The sequence below is a fragment of the Thalassophryne amazonica genome, chromosome 1 (genome assembly GCF_902500255.1).
Source record: "Thalassophryne amazonica chromosome 1, fThaAma1.1, whole genome shotgun sequence".
NCBI lineage: Eukaryota > Metazoa > Chordata > Actinopteri > Batrachoidiformes > Batrachoididae > Thalassophryne > Thalassophryne amazonica.
In genome coordinates, this window is record NC_047103.1 from 108099127 (window position 1) to 108123246 (window position 24120).

At 41.6% G+C, this 24120-nt stretch overlaps 1 protein-coding gene across 5 annotated transcripts in view; it reads left to right on the top strand.

Annotated features, from left to right (window-relative positions):
- LOC117512923 (protein SON) overlaps window positions 1-24120 on the top strand; it is a 451527-nt gene that overhangs the window by 223682 nt on the left and 203725 nt on the right. For 4 of the 5 annotated variants that reach the window (XM_034173153.1, XM_034173169.1, XM_034173162.1 and 1 more), the window contains one exon: window positions 16533-16619. The exons of the other annotated variant lie outside the window; for it this stretch is intronic. In XM_034173153.1, coding sequence (XP_034029044.1) covers window positions 16533-16619 — 87 coding nt within the window. The remainder of the gene's footprint in view (window positions 1-16532; window positions 16620-24120) is intronic. 5 annotated transcript variants of the gene reach the window in all.

Consider the following 24120-nt stretch of genomic DNA (forward strand, 5'->3'; position numbering starts at 1 on the left):
ACTTTCCCGTAATTTTATATAGAGGAGGATCTAATGACCCGTCACTCTCATTCAGTCACCTTTATTACACTGTCACACTTTTTCACCTGTATTAATTTAGACGCCAGAGGAGCCCGTGCCTCCTAATACAGAGTTTAACTAGTTCGATACTAGAGGATTCTGTTCATCCTTACGGGGTTTAACTGCGTTTAACATTACCTGACATTGTCTAGAATTCTCAGGGTTTTAACATGACTTCCTGTCACTATTCACTGTCCTGTCCGTTTATGTGACTACCTGTCACCACACATACTTATAGTTTGTTTTTCAATTAAAATTCTACTCACTCAACCGCTGTCTTCCCCTCACGGATTAGTCTTCAACCTTCCGGATCCCAGCCGGCGGACCGAGCCAGTCCCGTCAAAGGGTCTCGGTACCTTGGCCAAGGATTTTCCTGGTGTCAGTCTCGTCCGCTGGAACCCTTCAGGTATGTTGACATCCGGCTCGAAGGACCAAAGTAATGTTAGGTTTAAAACCACCTAAACATCATAAAACTGTAACAGAGAAAGACACAACAGTCAAATAAGAGTCAGAGAGTAGAATTCAATTGTAAATGCTCGCGAGGAGTGCAGCACAGAGACAAACTATTCTAACAATCTCCAAACTGCACTAAACTCTGGCTGCACTCTCGCTCTTTTTATTAGGACGTCATACAGGTGCGGTTGTCAGCATACGTGGCATAAGCAGTTGAGCAATCATAAACAGGTCTTGCAACTACAGTTGAGCAAGATTTGCGACTTCTGGTTTCTGCGACCTCAGGCTACTGGTTTGGGGAAGGTGCGGTCAGGACTTCTCTCCTGGGCTCCGTTCTTCAGGTGTTATCTTCAGTCAGCACGTCGGTTAACCTTTTGTTCTTTCCTGTGGTTGAAACCACATGCGTGCAGTAGAAACATCATTTGGCAACACAGCTAGTAACACAATTTGCAATACAGCATACTTTCTTTTGGAATCATATTCAATCTTTACAACTCTTTTGCACAAAAGCAATTCATATGATCATATACAAACATTTTCATTCCTTATTATTTATTTTATATTTTATTATATTTTTAATGGTTTGATAAGTTGTTTTGGACATCAACTCTTCTGACCTCGCTTTGCGACATCACATAAGTTCCTTTTTCTCTCTAACTGCAAGGATAAAAACAACTCATGTAATCATTCATTTGTAACATACTTTATCAAGAGGTCATCAAGAAGTCAGCAACAGACTTCTAACAGATACAATGAGTTTATTTCCATTACTAAAGTATTAATAAAAGAATGTATAATATAAGGAATATAGACTAGAAGAATGTATAATAAAAGAATGTGTGATAACTGACATATCCATATATACATAAATCCAACAGCGGCCACCTGGGGGGTGTCGGCGGGGTCCTTGGGTCCGAACGGCTTCTGGCTCCAGACCGTTAGCGCTGCTGGAAGCGCACCGTATCACCACCACGCCAGACCGCACACTCTTTTGTTGTTTTGTATCACATCACTGTTATGCTTATTTCATACTGGGTCCTTCAAACGCTGGTCGGTTCTCCGAGCTGCGTCCGACACATAACAATTGCAGGTATATTAAAAAAACCTCAGATCTGTGTGTGCTTGGGGCATTTAATAATCAGGTAAAAAAGGATCAGGGTTATTTTTGTTACATATGAATGAGGTATTAAACAAGCTGTAAATTGAGCTTAAGTTGGGATTACTGTAACTGTAATTTGGATGGGTTAAATGCAGACAAATTTCATTGTATGTATGTGTACAATGACAATAAAAGGCTATATTATAAAGAATGTCTATAAAAACAGAATTGTGGGAGTTTGGAGGCTGATTCTTTCTTCACATTATGACTCCTTTAATAATTATCTTATTAGATTTCATATTTAAATTTGTCCATTGAACATTAAAAGCTGGATGAAAAACAAACATTTTTAATGTGTTTTAAGCCTGTTAAGTTCAGAGACAATGTTAATTAACGGTCATTAAAACCGAATCAACATTTTGTGCATGAACGTCAGTAAACTTCCACATTTGAGATTTAACAATAAGTTATCAAAGCAAGTTACTTTGGTAAAAAAAAAAAGTATTGACATTAACATGTTTATTGCTCTCAGAAACGCGTCTTTATTTACAGACCAAGTCACTGACGTCAAAACAAAACGGAGCGTGATAGGTGCTGTAATTAATTAATCTAATTAACTAATCTAAATTAAAGCTTTATTTTGACAGCCACAATTTTAATATTACGAGCTACTTAGGAAGCTAACGATTAGCTTACCGTCATGCTTTGTCTCTTCGTTTCTTTTCAGCGTGTACCTTCTCGTCTTCATCTTCATATTGTTGTATGAATTCCCAAAGTCTTCTGTACTTTTCAAGCGTGTTTCGTCTCTCCGCCAGCAGCTTTCTCTTAAAAACTCACACAGCAGTAAACACACGGAGTCCGCCATTGTTTTTGTTTATGTCGCGTGTAAAACGACGTCACTGCAGTTTGCTCTGCTGACCCCACCCACGTTGAAGAGGTACTATTTGTAGTAGAAAAAGACGCGCTTGGAACTAAACCGAGTAGAATAGAGCCGAGTAATGCTACAGCTTTGTACTAGAAAAGCGGCTTAATTGTTGAAGGTTTGTAGGTGGATTTCTTTCCCATTCTTGCTTGATGTACGACTTCAGTTGTTTGTAGCACTCTTTCAAGTTACTTAAAGCAAGGATACCACTTAGGTTAAATAATAGTACTTAACTTAATGGAACCTGAACAATTTGGCCAATAAGTTTGACTACAGACAGGAGAATTGAAAAGAATGAGACTCAGACAACGGCTTGATTTTTTTTTTTTTTTTAATAAGCCGGCTTATATTTTTTAGAAAATTTGTAAGAAAAATAAAATAAAACAAAGTTTTAAAGAAAAGGTTCTTTTTCTGGTACCAGCAGTTCTTGATTACACTTTGTTTCACAATCAAGAAAGCTACTGAACAAAGTTACCCAGATTCACCCTTTTGGAGTCACAGATTAGGTTCAACCTTAGAAATCACAGTTTCAAATGCAAAATGATTCTTTACATTGCATGGACCATCAACAATCGATCAGTAACAAAACCCTTGTCTGAAAATATCTTTCTGTTAACCTGCACCAAATCCACTTCCCGCAATTGAAGATGTGTTACGTTCATAAAAGTCCTTAAGAGTTCCAAAGTCAAGAGTTCCAAGAAAACGTCCAAAAGTCCAGGAGGAATTTGTGTATGTGTATGAATGGGAAGCGAATGTGAGGTGGCCTTCTGTTCTGTTGCAGCTGGCCTACCACACTGCACCGTGCAGTAGAAGAAGTTGAGCAGTTCTTCCGAGGGATTGGCTGGCCATCAATAGTTTGGTCCACCCAGCACAAAAAAAAAAAACTGACCTGTCAACAACAGTGTCATAAAACACAGTAAGGCTGAGTCTCAATTCTACCCCTTGGCCCTTCCCCTTACCCCTTCCCCTCCGTTTGGGCAGGCACGAGAGACAGAGGGGTGTCTCAAAGGGGCTACAAACCCCTGCGTTTGGAGTGAATCTGGATGCACGCTCCGTTTGGAGGGGTAGGAGTAGCTTACTGCTGTCTCCAAAAAAACAAACATGGCGCCGAAAGAGCCGCACAAATGAAGCGGCTTTCATTACAAATTACACTGTTTAGAAAGTTATAACTTGCCAAAAAACTTTACAGCCAGTTGTCTATGACAGCAATGTGTATGCTGCTGGATGCATGTTGCATATATTATCTCACAGTGGAGAAAATCATGATAAAGGATAAGCACGTTAATTTGTATGTTCATAAATCTTTGGATAATATCGATCCCTGCTGTTGGATTTCAAGGTCTGTAATGTGTGTGTATTTTGTAAACAAACAGGGAGCCCTGAGCACACTCATCTCCTAATAAGAAAATGAGGTAGAAAATGAGAAGTTTCACCAATGTTGGAAAATATATACACACACATGTATGTGTGTAACACATAACCTGACGTCCTAATAGACTGATATTATTTGTCAAGGAAATTTCTAAAGGAAATAGGGATGGATGCAAAAAATGGGAGAATTTGAAAAAGCAATATAAGGTTAACAGATCTATAGATGCAGCCCATAACATATGTACAGGTGCTGGTCATATAATTAGAACATCATGAAAAAATTGATTTATTTCAGTAATTCCATTCAAAAAGTGAAACTTGTATACATTCATTGCACACAGACATATATTTCAAATGTTTATTTTAATTAATTACTAATCAATCAATTGATTAATCAAACAATATTAATTATTACTATTATCGATTAATTATTATTAGTATTATTAACATTGATTAATTACTAATTAATTATTAATACTATTATTATTATTATTATAAATTACAAATTAATTACATTAATTAGCATGACGTGATTGCGATGCGTTAAAGAAATCTGCAACTTCTATTTCTTTACATTTACACAGAATGCCGAGAAAATAAAAAGAGCAAACAAGCTACTGCAACAAGTTGCATTTTGGTTGCCATGTCGACAAACAGTGAAGACGACAGTTTGTGATGGGCAGTTTTTTTTTTTTCTCCTAAGGCGGAGGGGTGTCTCATAGGGCTAGAGGCATACCCCTTCACCTTACCTCTTGTTTTAAAGTCATAGGCGTAGGGGTAGGGGAAGGGCCAAGGGGAAGGGGTACAAAAGAGAATTGAGATTGGGGGTTAGTTTCTAAATAAAATTACATTTCACTCTTAGCATTCAAAACACTGCTAGTGACATTGGTCATGTTTGCGTTTTCAAATAAAAGTGCAAAATGTAATATCTGCATTGTTAAATGCATATCTCAGTATTCACATGGAATTACATTCTTATCGGCAAAGTAATAGTTAGGCCTTGCCTTTGGCTTTCAGTACAAAATAAAACAAAATAGTTCTAAAAAAATAAAATATCTCTACAATAAAACACTGTAAACTGCTTGTGTAGTCACTTTCACAACATTTGTCTAATATAACTCACAAAAATGCAATTTTTGTGTAAACAATGAAAACATTAAAATTTTGCTCACCGATCTCACAGAGGACAAGGTGGGAGGCACAAAATGGCACTGCCTCAAAGCTTAGAATTCTCTACAACCAATAGATGCAGAAAATAATCAAATCTGGTCAGTATTCGTACTCTAATTATCTTACAGTGAAACTAAAAGCAGAGCAAATTAGCTCAAAACTATAAATAGTGAAAATATTTTGCTCACCGATCTCTCCAAAGGATAAGACAGCCTCACAACCCTGACTTTGCCGTTCACACGGAGTGTTCAGAGTTTTCTGTCTTCAGGTTTCACTGAGTGTTCCTGTTTAAGGTGAAAAAGACTAAAAAGGTGCCTGCTTCTCCACACAGAGGAGGAGGGCGGGACAATGCGCCATTTTGCCGCAGCTCATTGGCGAAGAGAGGGTGTGTACAGCTCATGGGCAGCTTATTGGCTAAGAGCAGAAAGTGGGCATTTCATGTACAAAACGTTAACCTTGTGAATGCTGATAGTTTTTAATCAACACAAAGTGTAGCTGCTAAAATGAATACTTTATCACATTTAGGGGATATTTAGTGCATTTTAGAGCAACCATATTTAAAGGTGGGTTACATGTTCAACAGTCCAGGGTCTCTGTTGTCATATTTTGTGCTTCATAATGCGCCACACATTTTCAATGGGCGACAGGTCTGGACTGCACGCAGGTCAGTCTAGTACCCGCTCTCTTTTACTACAAAGCCACGTTTCGTGACACATGCAGAATGTGGCTTAGCATTGTATTGCTGAAATAAGCAGGGACGTCCCTGAAAAAGACATTGCTTGGATGACATGTTGCTTCAAAACCTGGATGTACCTTTCAGCATTGATGGTGCCATCACAGATGTGTAAGTTGCCCATGTCATGGGCACTAACACACCCCCATACCATCACAAATGCTGACTTTTGAAATTTGCGCTGGTAACAATCTCAATGGTCTTTTCCTCTTTTGTCCGGAGGACACGACGTCCATGATTTCCAAAAACAATTTGAAATGTGGACTCATTAGACTACATCACACTTTTCCACTTTGCATCTGTCCATTTCAAATGAGCTCGGGCCCAGAGAAGGTGGCAGCGTTTCTGGATGTTGTTGATGTATGGCTTTCACTTTGCATGGTAGAGTTTTAACTTGCACTTGTGGATGTAGTGACAAACTGTGTTCACTGACAATGGTTTTCTTACGTGTTCCTGAGCCCACGCGGTAAGATCCTTTACACAATGTCAGTTTTTAATGCAGTGCCAGGCATTCACGGGCATTCAGTGGTGGTTTTCGGCCTTGCCGCTTATGTGTAGAATGTTCTCCAGATTCTCTGAATCTTGTGAATATATTATGCACTGTAGATGATGGAATCCTTAAATTTCTTGCAATTGAACATTGAGAAACATTGTTCTTAAACTGTTGGACTATTTTTTCATGCAGTTTTCACAAAGTGGTGATCCTCACCCCATCTTTGCTTGTGAATGGCTGAGCCTTTTGGGGATGCTCCTTTTGTACCCAATCATGACACTCACAATTAATGTCCTCAGTTCCCTAAAGGCTTATTGAGTGTTGTCAGAAGGAAAGGTGATGTAACACAGTGGTAAACATACCACTGTCCCAGTTTTTTGAAAAGTGTTGCAGGCATCCATTTCAAAATGAGCAAATATTTTCACAAAAACAATAACATTTATCATTTTGAACATGAAATATCTTGTCTTTGTGGTGTATTCAATTGAATATAGGTTGAAGAGGATTTTCAAAACATTCTATTCTGTTTATTTACAGTAGCGTTCAGAATAATAGTAGTGCTATGTGACTAAAAATATTAATCCAGGTTTTGAGTATATTTCTTATTGTTACATGGGAAACAGGGTACCAGTAGATTCAGTAGATTCTCACAAATCCAACAAGACCAAGCATTCATGATATGCACACTCTTAAGGCTATGAAATTGGGCTATTAGTAAAAAAAAAGTAGAAAAGGGGGTGTTCACAATAATAGTAGCATCTGCTGTTGACGCTACAAACTCACAACTATTATGTTCAAACTGCTTTTTTAGCAATCCTGTGAATCACTAAACTAGTATTTAGTTGTATAACCACAGTTTTTCATGATTTCTTCACATCTGCGAGGCATTAATTTTGTTGGTTTGGAACCAAGATTTTGCTGGTTTACTGTTGTGCTTGGGGTCATTGTCTTGTTGAAACACCCATTTCAAGGGCATGTCCTCTTCAGCATAAGACAACATGACCTCTTCAAGTATTTTGACATATCCAAACTGATCCATGATACCTGGTATGCGATATATAGGCCCAACACCATAGTAGGAGAAACATGCCCATATCATGATGCTTGCACCACCATGCTTCACTGTCTTCACTGTGAACTGTGGCTTGAATTCAGAGTTTGGGGGTCGTCTCACAAACTGTCTGCGGCCCTTGGACCCAAAAAGAACAGTGTTGCTCTCATCAGTTCAGAAAATATTCCTCCATTTCTCTTTAGGCCAGTTGATGTGTTCTTTGGCAAATTGTAACCTCTTCTGCACGTCTTTTATTTAACAGAGGGACTTTGCGGGGGATTCTTGCAAATAAATTAGCTTCACACAGGCGTCTTCTAACTGTCACAGCACTTACAGGTAACTCCAGACTGTCTTTGATCATCCTGGAGCTGATCAATGGGTGAGCCTTTGCCATTCTGGTTATTCTTCTATCCGTTTTGATGGTTGTTTTCCGTTTTCTTCCACACATCTGTTTTTTTTTGTCCATTTTAAAGCATTGGAGATCATTGTAGATGAACAGCCTATAATTTTTTGCACCTGCGTATAAGTTTTCCCCTCTCCAATCAACTTTTTAATCAAACTATGATGTTATTCTGAACAATGTCTTGAACATCCCATTTTCCTCAGGCTTTCAAAGAGAAAAGCATGTTCAACAGGTGTTGGCTTCATCCTTAAATAGGGGACACCTGATTCACACCTGTTTGTTCCACAAAATTGACGAACTCACTGACCGAATGCCACACTACTATTGTTGTGAACACCCCCTTTTCTACTTTTTTTTTTACTAATAGCCCAATTTCATAGCCTTAAGAGTGTGCATATCATGAATGCTTGGCCTTGTTGGATTTGTGAGAATCTACTGAATCTACTGGTTCCTTGTTTCCCATGTAACAATCAGAAATATACTCAAAACCTGGATTAATCTTTTTAGTCACATAGCACTACTATTATTCTGAACACTACTGTACATTTCACACAACGTCCCAACTTCATTGGAATTGGGGTTATACATTGGATGACATTAAAATTGAGGATGCCTCACTGCCTGTTCCTCCAACATCAAATATTTTGTGTCTGATGCTTACAACCTGCATGGCACTCCTTAAACCTAAATTTAGGTATCTTATATATACTACTCTAGAATCACTCCCACTGGGATCCCACTGAGGTTCTTACTTTGTGTCTCATTACTATAAGGTCACTGTCCTCAAAATCACTGTTGATAAATGATCAAATTATGGAACACCACTGCAACATGATTGGTTTATGTGAAACCTGGCTTAAACTTACTGGTCCTTCCTTTAAATGAAACATAACCTTTAACTTGGACTCGTGTGTCATACATCACACTGACAAAGTGAGGAACCTTGGGGTACTTTTTGATCCTATGTTGTCTTTTGACCTCCACATTAGAAACATTATGAGGACTGCTTACTTCCACTTGTGAAATATAGTGAAAATTCATCCCATCCTGTCTGTGGTTGATGCTGAGACCCTGATTCATGCATTTGTTTCTTCTAGACTGGACTACTACAATGTTTTATTTTCTGGTTTACCACAGTCCAACATCAGGGGTCTCCAATTGGTTGAAAATACTGCTGCCAAACTGTTGACAGGAAGCAGAAAGTTTGATCACATTACACCTATTTTGGCATCTCTTCACTGGCTTCCTATCCGTTTGAGGTCAGATTTTAAGGTTCTGCTATTAAGCTATAAAATTATTCATGGACTAGCACCTCCCTACTTAGCTGACCTAATTAAACCCTACATACCGGCCCGGGCTCTGCGTTCTCAGGGCGCAAGACTACTTTGTGTCCCTATGGACAATAAAAAGTCTGCAGACCACAGAGCCTTCTCTTATTGTGCACCTGTTTTGTGGAATGATCTCCCTATGGAAATAAAACAGTCTGTTTCTGTAGAGACATTCAAGTCCAGACTTAAAATGCATTTACTCTCCCTTTTGTATGGCTAGCATGCTGGCATAGTATGGAACTATGCTTTCTATCGTTTTAAATTCATTTTATTAGTAAATGAACAGGTCTCGGCCTCAGCTCTGTCTAAATTCTGGGTCTGTTATTGAAGCTTGGGGTAGTGGCTGGCAATCATCTTCGTATTTTCTCTGCTTTCCTGTCAATTTACTGCTGATGAATTATACCTTAAGTGTAGTTTTTCCGGGAGACTTGTTCTGCTCTTTTTCTCTCTGTCCGAGGTAGGGATTGAAAACAGGGTGTCGGACTGACAGACTGCACACTGCAGTCTGTTTTTGGAATGGACATTGCTGCGGGATCAGGCCCACTGTCGGCATGAGGACTGCTGGATGACCACTGCCTATGCAATAACCGCCTGCATGGACTTCTCATCAAATACATATTCAAGAATTCAAAGGAATTTTATTGTCATATGCACAGAAGAACATGTTCCCTGCACAATGAAATATGTCTACTGCATTTAACCCATCCTAATTGCCGGTAGGAGCAGAAGTCGCCATTAGGCGCCCGGGGACCAGCTCCAGATGTACATCCCTGCCTTGGTCAACAGCAGGGCTGAGCAAACCAACACCGACCCATAACAAACAACACACACACAACACATAGGCCGGCCCGGTACATAAACATATATATGAAAAGCAAAACACGAGGGAAAAGGAGAAAAAAAAACCTCATAGCCGCTGCATTACACAGCAGCAATGAGGAAAAAAATCCCCATCAGCACAGAAAAACAATAATCACACAGAAAAAAACAAGGACACAGGACGACAACCGAGATTTGAAAAGGTCCAGTTTATCAGAACACTCCGGAGGCAGCCTGTTTGGCGCCGTCAACGGCCTTGTCCGACAATCCTGGAGGGGGGAGGGGCAGCCCTGAGCAGTCTGAGCAGTCCACACAGTCAACGTCAGAAAGCCGGTCACCACCAAGCCGAATATGTACACATCTTCGACGTCCTCCACAGAAAGCATGTAAAGGCACATGACCTGCCATCTCCTCCACGAGTCCATCACGTAACCCATCACATGCGTCCCGGCAGGACAGGTCGGGTCCTCCGCCCCCGAATGTCTTGTAGAAAAAATAGTGTCAATTGCATTCAGAGACCACTTTAACAGATCCATTTTTGTCGTTCCAGAAGAGCAAAGCTGCAGCCTCACAGACAACACACCACAGAAGCAGGAAAGATAAGGAGGGAGGGAGCTGGCAAAAAATATATATATATAAATATATAGTTTTGTTGTTATGTTATTTGTTTTGATTTCCTGTTCTGTTTCTTCACCTTTGTAAAATGTTGTAAAAACCTTGTAACTGTTTAAATGGCCTTAGCAGTGGGTCACCCCTCTGAGTCTGGTTTGCTTGAGGTTTCTTCCTCATTATCATCAGAGGGAGTTTGTCCTTACAACTGTCGCCTGTGTGCTTGCTCTAGGGGTTGGTAAGGTTAGACCTTGCTTCTTTGAAGCGCCTTGAGGTAGCTTTGTTGTGATTTGGCACTCTGTGGTCCTTCTATGGTCCTGGGGATCACCATCCCCTAGAACTCAAATGGGAGCTGAACTTCAGCTCTCTCACCAAGAAAGCACAGCAGAGGATGTACTTTCTGCGGCAGCTAAAGAAGTTCAACCTGCCAAAAGTGATGGTCCACTTCTCCACTGCCACCAGTGAGTCCATCATCTCCTCATCCATCATCGTCTGCTATGCTGCTGCCACTATTAAGGACAGGAGCAGACTGCAGCACAGAAGGTGATCGACTGAGATCTGCCATCCTTACAGGACCTATACACCTCCAGGACCCTGAGCACGAGCAAGGAAGATAGTGGCCGATCCCTCTCACCCAGGACACAAACCAGGACAGAGTGGGGATTGTTGTGATAGATGTGTATTTTATTTAAATCTTCTTTTTTCTTTTGATCCATGTGAGAAATGCCCTTTCATTTTACCTGCACTACAACGTTTTGTACAGCTAAATGATAATAAAGGTTGATTTGATTTTTTGATTTGATCAAAGAGCATTTGTGACTTCAGCTTTTAACATCTGTTACTGTTGGGAAAATGCTGTTGTTAAGAGGAGGGTTTTCTGAAAGAAACATTTCAGGCCAGTGTATTTGTCATTAATAGCCAAGTGTCCTCTGTGTGCATGTATGCATGTGTGTGTGCGTGTATATGTGTGTATGAGTTTGATCATGGGAAACTGGGCGGAGCTGACATTTGCCGTTTTGGTATGCTTTTTGTATTTTGGGTCAATGATGAACACCACCAAAATAGACCACTGATAGGCCAAATATTCTAGAGAAACTACGGATATTAGCTAACACTGAACAATGGACATTGATAATTACAATCTGGACTCACACGCCAATCCAGCAGGGGGCGATAAATGCTCTATGAGGTCTGTTAGAAAAGTATCGGACCTTTTTTTTTTTTTTCAAAAACCTGATGGTGTTGTGTGGGCCGCTGAAGAGGAGGTACTGCTGGTGCACCACCAGAGGGCGCAATGCCTGAAGTGCAGGCTTCAGGCACGAGAGGGCGCCGGAGCAACCGGGAGTGGCAGCTGTCACCCATTAACAACATCAGCTGTCACTCATCATCATCAATCACATCTCCATAAGAGCCGGGCAGCATCTTCACCTCACTGCTGAGAAATCGCCTACCGAACAGGTAAACAACTCAGGCTGAAGTATCACATTAGTAACGTCTTTGATTCTGTGTATACTAGTATTATTGCAGACGTTCCTGTTTGTACGGAGTAGTCGTGTGTGGGGAGTTAGCGTACTCCGCTCCTCGGTTGGAGGCTACGTACTTTTCCGACAGGATCTGCACGTAAACATTGCGATTGAGAGGTAGAGGTGCTTTCCACCTTTATACTGAACTGTTTGCTGGGTGTTCACGCACCCACCATCACCTGTCTGTTCTTCCTGCCAGCAGTACCCAATCTGACAGCTGGAGGCAGTGGCCACCTGGGGACCCAGCGCTTGGTGGCTCCAGGGTTGCTTCAGATCCGGTGGAAGTGGAAGGCGTGTGGGATCCGGCTCTTTTCTGGACGGGCGTCTTCTATCCTCGAGCCTGCTCACACATCACTGTGACTAATTTGACTGTTGATATCAGTTGTGTTGTCTGTTGCTGTGTTGTGCACATTCACAACATTAAATTGTTATATTTTCGGCTTATTCCACTGTCCGTTCATTTGCGCCCCCTGTTGTGGGTCCGTGTTCCTACACTTTTCACAACAGGATTTCTCGGCCAGCGTCATGGATCCCGAGGGGCGTCAACCATCGCTTGAACCGCCAATGGAAACACAGGGTGCACAGGCATCGGCAGGAGGCATGTTAGGTGAGCTGCAGCACATCTTAACCGCCTTCACTGCTCGGTTGGATTTAGTAACCGAGCAGAACGTCATACTCAATAGGAGGATGGAGGCTCTCACCGCCCAGGTGGAAGCGTGCACTCAGGGCGCTGCTGCAGCACCTCCTCCAGCCGACCGAGCACAAAATACAGACATTCTATTGGTGATTCAACGAACCCCCCCCCCCCCCATCCCCTGAAGCATACATAAGCCCACTGGAACCGTACGGAGGTTGTGTCGAGACGTGCGCGGACTTCTTAATGCAGTGTTCGCTCATCTTTGCGCAACGTCCCGTCATGTACGCGTCAGATGCTAGCCGGGTGGCTTATGTCATTAATTTGCTTCGAGGAGAGGCACGCGCCTGGGCTACGGCGCTCTGGGAGCAAAATTCACGGCTCCTAACGATATATACTGGGTTTGTGAGGGAGTTTAAACAAATGTTTCATCATCCCAATAGAGGCGAGACTGCTTCGACTGTGCTGCTGTCTATGAGACAGGGACGTCGGAGTGCAGCCGAGTATGCAGTCGACTTCCGCATCGCGGCTGCGAGGTCCGGCTGGAATAATGTTGCACTCCGCGCCGCCTTCGTAAATGGACTGTCTCCGGTCCTGAAGGAGCACCTGCTGGCTAAGGATGAGCCACGGGATTTTGACAGGCTTGTCGACCTGGTAATACGGTTGGACAACCGGTTAGAAGAACACCATCGGGAGCGGGGCGAAGGGCGTGGCCGGGCACGAGCCGTCCCTCTTCCTTCCGGGTCCGAAAGGGTGCCGCCGTCCCCACACTCCACAGTCAGAGAGCTCCGTGGAGCCACAGCTCCCCCTGCTGACGAAGCTATGGACATGAGCAGGGCCAAAGTAAAATCACATGACAGACAACGGAGGCTGGCTCGCCGGGAGTGTTTTTTCTGTGGCTCTAATGAGCACATACAAAGAAACTGCCCCAAATGGTTAAACTTCAACGCCCGCCCTTAGAGACTGGGTTAAGGGTGGGCCATAACATCCACGCGGGGAAAGCCCATAGATCAGCACGCATCCCAGTGACGATCCTTTGTGGGGATCTTACCCTTCACGCTCCAGCACTGGTTGACACGGGGTCTGAAGGGAATCTGCTGGACAGCAGATGGACCAGGGAGGTAGGGCTCCCTCTAGTGGCTCTACCTTCCCCATTGAAGGTACGGGCACTAGATGGCACCCTTCTCCCATTAATCACACACCAGACACAACCAGTGACATTGGTGGTGTCTGGAAATCATAGGGAGGATATTGTGTTTTATATAACACCTTCTATCTCCAGAGTGATTTTGGGGTTTCCATGGATATTAAAGCACAATCCCCGGATTGATTGACACCTTCCACCGGGAATGTTTAGGATCCTCGGTTCCACCCGGTGTGACAGCTAATGAGGAGGTTAAAGTCCCCCCAATCTGTCAGCGGTGCCTGAGGAGTACCATGATCTTGCTGACGTCTTCAGCAAAGATGTGGCACTCACTCCTCCCCCGCACCGTCCGTACGATTGTGCCATTGATTTGATCCCAGGCGCTGAGTACCCGTCCAGCAGGCTGTACAACCTCTCTCGTCCTGAGCGTGAATCAATGGAGACCTACATCCGGGACTCCTTAGCTGCCGGGTTGATCCGGAACTCCACCTCCCCGTTGGCACTTCTTTGTCCTTCCTGGGGTTCATCATCTCCTCCAACTCTGTCGCACCCGATCCGGCCAAGGTTGCGGCGGTGATGGATTGGCCCCAACCGAAAAGCCATAGGAAGCTGCAACAGTTCCTCGGCTTCGCAAATTTCTACAGGAGGTTCATTAAGGGCTATAGCCAGGTAGTTAGCCCCCTGATGGCCCTGACCTCCACTAAAGTCCCCTTCTCCTCGTCGGATCGGTGCGAAGCCGCGTTTAGGGAGTTGAAACGTCGGTTCTCGTCTGCACCCATTCTGGTGCAGCCCGATCCCAATCGCCAGTTTGTTGTTGAAGTGGATGCCTCTGACTCAGGGATAGGAGCCGTGCTGTCCCAGAGCGGGGTGTCCGATAAGGTTCTCCATCCTTGTGCCTATTTTTCCCGCAGGTTGACCCCGGCAGAGCGGAACTATGACATCGGCAATCGGGAACTCCTTGCGGTGAAAGAGGCTCTTGAGGAGTGGAGACACCTGTTGGAGGGAGCTGCGGTACCATTTACGGTTTTCACGGACCATCGGAACCTGGAGTACATCCAGACCGCGAAGCGTCTGAACCCCAGGCAAGCCCGCTGGTCACTGTTCTTCTGGCGTTTTGACTTCCGGATTACCTACTGCCCCAGGACCAAAAACCAGCGATCTGACGCCCTGTCCCGGGTCCATGAAGAGGAGGTCAAAGTCGAACTGTCAGATCCACTGGAACCCATCATCCCCGAGTCCACTATCGTGGCAACCCTCACCTGGGACGTGGAGAAGACCGTCCGGGAGGCCCTGGCATGGAACCCGGACCCGGGGACCGGCCCGAGGAACAAACTCTACGTGCCACCAGAGGCCAGAGCTGCGGTCCTGGACTTCTGTCACGGTTCCAAGCTCTCCTGTCACCCAGGGGTGCGAAGAACCGTGGCAGTGGTCCGGCAGGTTCACAATGGAATGTGCTGAAAAAGTGCTGATGTCCACCTCTTCTGCAATTTTTCGGACAGTCACACGACGGTCCCACATCACCACAGCATTCACTTTGGAAATGATCTGGTCATTTCAGCATATTGATGGCCGACCGGAGCATGGCTCGCTCTCCACCGTTGTGCGGACGTCTTTAAACTAGTTGTACCGCTCCTTAATCTGTGTGATGCCCAGAGCATCGTCACCGAAAGCCGTCTGAATCTTCCGAATGGTTTCCACCTGGCTGTCGCTCTGTTTCTGGCAAAATTTGATTCGTTCCGTCATTTTCCTTGCAATGAAAATCCCACAAGCGCACTACACACAACCTCACACAATTGCTGCTTACCAGCAAATGACGCAATCGACAGGTATGAAAAAATTCACGCATGCGCATGAAGGTTCAAGGTTGGCTCACGCAAGCAGGCTTGATTCAAATAAATCAGGTTTTTGAAAAAAAAAATAAGGTCCGATACTTTTCTAACAGACCTCGTATATATTAAAAGCAAAGTGTTGTCTGTGCATGTGTGTGATTTTATTTAGTAAGTACATACAAGTAATATAATTGTAAATACATTAAAAATACATGTATGACACAAGAAAGTGAAAACACTTTTTTCCATTGTGGTCCATTTAAAAATCAAGTGACAAAATAGAAGTAAAAATAATGATCATAATAATATTGATGATAATAATAATCATAATAATAATAATAAAGATAACAGTAACAGTGTGTATATAATAACAAGAACCTAAATAATTTATAAATACAGTAAGACCGTTAATTAACATTAAAAATTACATAATTATCAGGAAATAAAACGGTGGAGTTCTAAAAAACTTTCTGGACTCTCACACTATTCAAACTCATTATAGAAACTTTGCAGAATTTATTACCACCTTTGAAAAATATCAGCTACCTATTTTATAAACACGTCCCAATCTAGAGCCCGTGGATCCCCACAAGCAGCACGCTCGTTTGTCATTAAACTCAATATGGCAAAGATGCAGAAATGAACTGTTATTTTGCTTGACTAAATTCGCCCTCACAGTATATTGCTCAGAATCATATTAAAATTATTTGAGCTGATGAATTTAATACTAATTAGTCACTTTGTTGTGAGAACTGTAATATCACAGTTAACAAACAGTGCATGTAAACGTCTAATCACAGCTAGTATGTGCATGCTGCATTTTGAAATCATCAAAGTTAGTAACATTAACTTTATCACTTCCTCTGTTGTTCTTTCATCCCATCCCACCAGAGCACATCTGTTCGTCCATCGGTGCGTGCTGATGTTGGGATAGCGAAGGAGTTCCCCGTGTCTTCAGGATCTCATCATCGTAAGAAGGTCTGTATACATGCAGATTAGATCATGGTTTCAAGCGCCCCTCCCCCCAAAGAAGACATTAACACAGCACAAATAGTGCAACCAAATTTGAAATGTATTGAATTATTGCATAGTTCTCACTGTGATGACCGAGAACCCAATAGAAACATAAACATTGGGTTCCTGCTATATTATTTTTTATGTTTTGCATGTTCGTTTCATGATGAACACCGTCTTTATGTCTTGCCATGATGAACATCTTGTGCCAGACATCACATTATCATGTTTGCAGCAACAGCTCCCACATATATATATATATATATATATATATATATATATATATATATATATATATATATATATATATATATATATATATATATATATATATATATATATATATATATATATATATTAGGTTTGTGTGGGTGTGGCGACATTATTACAACCCCAAATCAAAAAAAGTTGGGACAATATGGACAATGTGAATTAAAAAACTCACAGTGAGTCTTACATTTACTTTGACTTCTTTTTCATTGTAGGCAGCTTGAACCTATTTCATGTTTTGTGGTTAACTTTGTTTCATTTGTTAATATACATCCATTCTTGCATTTAAAGTCTGCAGCACTTTCCAAAAAAGGTTGGGACATAGCAGTTTATTCTAAACGTAAAAATTTAGTCATCATTTTTACAGTCAGTTTTGTTGAGACAAGTCAGGGGATGGATACAGGAACATTTCCATGTAACTAAATATGTTGTGGACGTCATTTGCATCAGTCATTAATAAATATAAACAGTATGGTGCTGTACAATAAATCAGTGTCAAGTGGCCATCTCTCAAAAATTGACTGATCATGCTGGAAAGCGATTAGTGAAGGAAGCTACCAAGACCCCTATGACAGCTCTGGAATAATTATAGGCTTCTGCAGATGGGAATTGAGAAACTGGGAATGGTGCAAATTTTGCATGTTGCGTCACCATTCACAGCTTCATGTTGGAGTTGAGTAGAGAAGGATTATAAAACAGGCAAACAAATCAAATCTCAGCTCAGGTTTCCCATGTGCCTTCTGGCAAATAGCATCTGAAATTTCATGTTTTTTTTGTTTGTTTATTTCTTTTAAAGAAAGTCCTCCTCCATGCTAGCAACTGGAGGGAACCCATGTAGGCATGGGGAGAACATGCAAACTCCACACTGAAAGCTAGGGTGGCCATATTTTGACAGCCAAAAAACCAGGACACGGCCTGGCAATGAGATACTCAAAAGTTTACTCCAAGATGCCTTATAATTTCAATTAATTTAAAGCATGCTTCCTCTGTATTGATAGAATTTTTAATATTACAAAATACTATTCATATTGGCTTCTCAGAGAAACCAGGGAATGTCCTGGGAATACAGGACATTTGGTCATGCTACTGGAAGCGATCCCACCAACTTTTTGCTGTGAGGCATCAGTGCTAACTACTAAGCCACTGTGCTGCCCATTGCTAAAGCAACAGACAAAAATTGCACTATATACAATTTCTCCAACCACAGCCGAAACGAAATTTTTCAAGATATGTTAGTCAGTATGTTTTTTTTTGTAATCATTGCATTTTTCACCTTTAACCCTTTATCTACGGCGATGGCGCCCACGCCATATTTTCCATATGCGTAATTTTTTTTACTGTAACTCCGCCATAGTTTGTCCAATCCGAATGATTCAAAGTGCATTGTTAAGCTAACACCAAGGGCTTTCCAATGATATATGGTGTATTACGTTAAACGTAAACCTGTGACGTCATAACGTCATAAACACGGAAGTTTCACACTAGTGCGCCGCTGATTCTCATTACCGCAAGTTCTCATGTAAGCCCTCAATCTGAAAAATTTCAACACTGACAGCAAGCCAAGAACCCGTGCTTTCCAACAGTATGCTATATGTTGCATATATTACGGTAAAGTGCGTTCAGTGACTTTTGAAACGAGGGAAAAGTATGAGAAAGAGCGCAAAAGTGACAGAAAAGTACAGAGACAGACAGCAAACATAAATGTAGTAATTTTTGAGGAAAAGGCAGGGTGTTAGTGTCATTTGTGAAGGTGTGTGTGCGTGTTTGTGTGGGTGTGATGGCTCCATCAGCCACAAGCCACTGCCCGGTGCCAACAAGCAGTGGAAACCCAACTTGCCAGCGATCCACAAAGGGGCGGCATTCTTGCAAGGTTTGCAAGAGGTCAACCTGCTGGATGTGCAAACTTTGTAAAATTGGCCTCTGTCTTCAGCCAGACAGAAACTGTTACAAACAGTACCACACTGACTGATGTAGTTTAGATCTAATTTTGATTCTTGGTTATATATTTGTATATAGTTTGACACTTTATTGTTTTATTCATATTGTATAATTTTGCACAAAATGAGTGATCAAATGAGTGATTTTGCACATTTTAATAATACAGATATTGATATATTTATATATAGTTTTGCACTTTGTTTGTTGTTATTCATATTGTTTGGTTCTGCACTTTAAAATTGGTTACTTTTTGCATATTTTCGCCTTGTAAAATGTTTACTTTTGCACTGTTTCTGAGTTCTAGACACACAAAATTAATTATTTTGATTGTAAACACTTACAGCTTCCTGTTAAAAATGTGAAATCCAAACTTCCTTTACATAACAATCATTTTTCACTAAAAACTGAAAAAAATCAAGTTCGTTTTTGTGTTTTTTTTCTCATTTTAAATGCTAAAACTTACAAATAATGTGTATAAATAGTTAATCAGGTGTAATATAATTGAAATTCAGGTACTCTTGGAAAAGGGTACCAAAGCACACAAACATAGAACATTATTTCTTAATTTTATTGCTATAATAAAAAAATTACAACCAATCGTCCATTTATAGCCTCAGTAGGTAAAGGGTTAACTTGCTGTGCAGCACACAGTTTACATTGCAGACTCTTGTACGTTCACATGTAGCAGTCCAATGTAGGTACCTTTCAGCACACAAAAGGATCAAGCTCAAGGTCAAAGATCAAGGTCACAGCATGGTCAAACACAAAATTCAAACAACTTTCCTGGTCGCATTTTTTGAAATTTTGCCTCCAGATTTGGCACAGACACAGTGATTGGCCTTGACAATAAAGCCATTATCTGGGATCAGTGATTTACCTTGACCTTCAGGGTTTCGCTTGAGGTCAGAGGTCACCTAAATTAGGTTAAACTTCAGTTTACAGAAAAACATGTCATGTTATACAGCAAATTAAAGGGCTTGATGAGAGGATCTAGAATATAGCAGAGGTCTTACATTGTGATGTCATTTTATGATGTCATCATGAAAGAAACTGCAAAATTTAGATTTTTAAGGGTTTCCTTTAACTCGCTGTGGAGCACACAGTTTACATCGCAGACTGTTGCAGCTTCACAGATAGCAGCCCTAGCAAGGTGCCTTTCAGCCCACAAAAGGATCAAGGTCAAAGGTCAAGGTCACAGCAAAGTCAAACACTAAATTGAATGAAACAACCTTCCTGGTTGCAATTTTTGAAATTTTACCTCCAAATTTGGGACGGACACAGTGATTGGTCTTGCCCATAAGCCATTACCTGGGATCAGCAATTGACCTTGACCTTCAGAGTTTCGCCTGAGGTCAAAGGTGATCTAAATTACATCAAATATCAGATTTGAGTAAAACATGTTGTATAATACACTAAATCAAAGGACTTGATGGGGCGATCCACAATATATCAAAAGTTTTAAGTTATGATGTTATGTGATCACATTATCATGACAAAACTTGCAAAATTTTTATTTTTTAAGGGTGTGACAAAGCATGTAAGTCGTCATTAGAGACTCTTGTAAGTTCACATATACTCGTAGCAGTCTTATGGAGATACCTTTGACCACATAAAAGGATTAAGGTCAAAGGTCAAGGTCACAGCAAAGTCAGACACTAAATTCAACAAAACAACTGTCCTCGTCACAATTGTTGAAATTTTGCCTCCTAATTTGGCATGACTATAGTTATTGGCCTTACCCATAAGCCATTACCTGAGATATACTTTATTGATCTCACAGTGGAGAAATTATATTTACACTCCACTTACCTCAGACAGCAATTAGTCCACAATTATTACTTGTTTACAGGACTGTGAAAACTCCGCCGATCCGCGGGATTCCGTGAATTTCATCATGGGTGGGGTGGGAGTGGGGGTGTAAGTGTTGTACTCTTTAAAAGTGATCGTTACTGAGTTTTTAAAATGCTTATCGCAAAGTGTTCTTTTTTTACAACATCATGCAAGTTTTATAAGTCCGCGGACACTGATCTGTGTGTTACAGATACAAATCAGTTTCCTCGGATCCGCGGAGTTTCGAGGAGAATAAATGCCACTCAAAGCCTGGCTGTTGCGACAGTTGTCGTAAAGCGTGGCTGGTTGGTTGCTGCGGTGACACTGTGTGGCTCCTGTGCGAAGCTTAGCTAAAAGTAACATGTGGATGTCGCAAACTTTTAGAACTTTCAAGTTTTTAAAAGAAGAATTTTGCAGCATGTCTGTGTCATGGAGCGACATCAGACAGAGAGAAGATGGTGAGAAAGATGGTTTGAAAAAGTGTGATAAGGACAAGAATCCGTGGAATTGTTGCTGGCTTCATCAACACACCTGAAAGATAAACGGGAAAAACGAACGATTAAGAATTTTTTTCTCTCTCTGGAAAATAAACATTGTGCTGTTCAAACAGGATTTCAGAAAAGATTATGTGCCTTTTTTCGTTCATTAATCTAGACTTTCTTTCCTTGAAAAAAGACATTGTGGCTTTGAATGAATTTAGGCTACATGAATTTACACAACAGTGTAAATTAGTTTTTATTAATGTAGACTTTTTCATGGGAAAAAGACATTGTGGCTTTGAGTGGATTTACAAGAATTTACACGAGAATGTGTGGCTTTTTTACTATAAGGTACGAGGTCTATTAGAAAAGTATCCTACCTTATTATTTTTTCAAAAACCATATGGATTTGATTCATATGTTTTTACGTCAGCCAAGCTTGAACCTTCGTGCGCATGCGTGAGTTTTTCCACGCCTGATGGTTGCGTCATTTGCCTGTGAGCACGCCTTGTGGGAGGAGTGGTCCAGCCCCCTCGTCGGATTTTCATTGTCAGGAAATGGCGGAATGATTTGGGCTTTTTTTTTTCCATCATAATTTTTTCAGAAACTGTTAGAGACAAGCAGCTGGAAACCATTCGAAAAATTTATCTGGCTTTCGGTGAAAATTTTACGGGCTTTACAGAGAATAAGGACTGTTACTACAGCTTTAAGGACGCCCCACAATGGCGCACGGTGCGCCGCGCTCCGAGCCGCCATCGAGAGGCAGAAAACACCACATCATTTCTAAACGGATGGCTGTGTGGAGCTGGGACCGTCGTGAGCAATTTCTCTGGTTATCACAAGAGCTGGACATCAGCCATTTTCCAGCAGATTTCACTTTTTGTCATGAAAAGCCGCGCGGAGGATTCGCTGATCGAGCGAGGCAAAGGAACACCTCCGTTTCAGAGTGCCAGGGGACAAGTTGGGACATGCCTATCTCAGCTTTCAATGCTTACCAGCCCAGCGAGTATAAGAGAAATTGAGGAGAGCTGGGCATGTCCCAACTTGCCCCTGGCACTCCGAAACGGAGGTGTTCCTTTGTCTCACCGTGCGCCATTGTGGGGCGTCCTTAAAGCTGTAGTAACAGTCCTTATTCTCTGTGAAGCCCGTAAAATTTTCACCGAAAGCCAGATCAATTTTTCGAATGGTTTCCAGCTGCTTGTCTCTAACAGTTTGTGAAAAAATTCTGATGGAAAAAAAGCCCAAATCATTCCGCCATTTCCTGACAATGAAAATCCGACAAGGGGGCTGGACCACTCATATAACATATGAATCAAATCCATATGGTTTTTGAAAAAAATAATAAGGTCGGATACTTTTCTAATAGACCTCGTATGTTATTGATATTTTACCCTGATTTTTAAAATATTCTACAATCTTTAGCTGTGGTTTTTGACATGGTTTAACAGTCTTTTCAGTCTTCATGAATTTCATGTAGTTTAATTGTTCTGAGTTAATGCATCATTTGGTTTACAATTAAAAGGAAAATCATTCCAGGTCCTACTTCCATGTCATATTCTGTTATTTCAGCGTGATCATTGACAGGTCAAATGAAAGGTTGAATCTAGGATAATTTAAATATCCCCGGCTCCTGGGGAGCTGTGCCCCTCCAGACCCCCTGAGAATTTTCCTCTGATTTTACAATTTTCATTTCACAGCCCTGTTGTTTACCGTAATAATGGCACACATCAGAATTAAAGACAACACATACACATTTGACATTGTTTATGTGCACTAAATTTGAAGAAGTCCGTATCCGAATTGAGGCAAGTGGGTGAAGGTCGCACAGCAAGCCTGAGTTGCGCCACCGTCAGCTTGGTGGGGGAACGGGGACCAGCAGCAGCTAAAACCACGCCGCCCCCGCAGAAGGGAAAGAGTGTGACATGACCAGAAGCCAGAGTGGGGGGTGTGTGATGGGGGGTAGGAGGGGGGTGGTGAAAGGGAGTGGAGCATGCTTCAGTCCTATTAAAAACAGTTTATTGTCTTTGTGGGTTGAGATAAGAAGGAGCCAAATAATCACTAAGGCCTGAAGACATTCCTCCGGAGGAAAGCAGTTGGGCAATTTGTCTTTCAGGCTTGATAAGCCTGCCGTGTTGTGGTTTGAGCAGTGAAAAACACTTTTTATAGTTCCACTTGAACAACCAAATCCCAATTATGAATTAAGAATATTCCCAATTGTGAATTAAGAATATTCCCTGGCCTCTGAAATCTTCAGCCTCATCTGCAAGGCACACATCTGCTCTAAGATGTCATCCAACTTGCGTCTGAGTTCAAGAGTCATCGCAGTCTGAGAATGCAATGCCTTGCCCACCTTGTTAATCATGACAGATAAGCAATTGACCTTGACCTTCAGGGTTTCGTTTCGTTGTAAGGTATGTCATCATTTGACGATGTCATCACGGAAAAGCTTGCAAAATTTAAAATTTTTAAAAGGGTGTGACTAGGGATGGGTTCTTTTCGGGTATCGTTAAGAAATTATTTGATCCACCGACATCAATAGCCTTTTTGCTTAACGATTCCCTTATCAGTCCTTCAGAGTGGCTGTTGTTTTTTGGGGGTGTTTGTTGAGAAAATGATCATTTCTCCACATTGATTACAGACCCTGCAGTGGGTCTGTAATCAACGGTTTCTGCAGCGTGGCTTTGCTTTGAATCTTGAATCAATGAAGCAATGCTTTGATTTGCTGATTCGTTGGTTCTTTGTTTTATTTCGCTTTATCATAATTTTTCCCCCCTAAAACCCTAAAGAGCATACGTCTTTGAGTAATATTTACCTTTTTATGTTAAACCAACCTGTTATGAACTTCTGAAACAGTTGATAGATGTATTTTATATTTTAAAAACGGGACCGATGCTAACGCGTTAGCGTGTCTAGGGCATTTTCAGTGTTAAAGTTAGCATTAAGCTGTT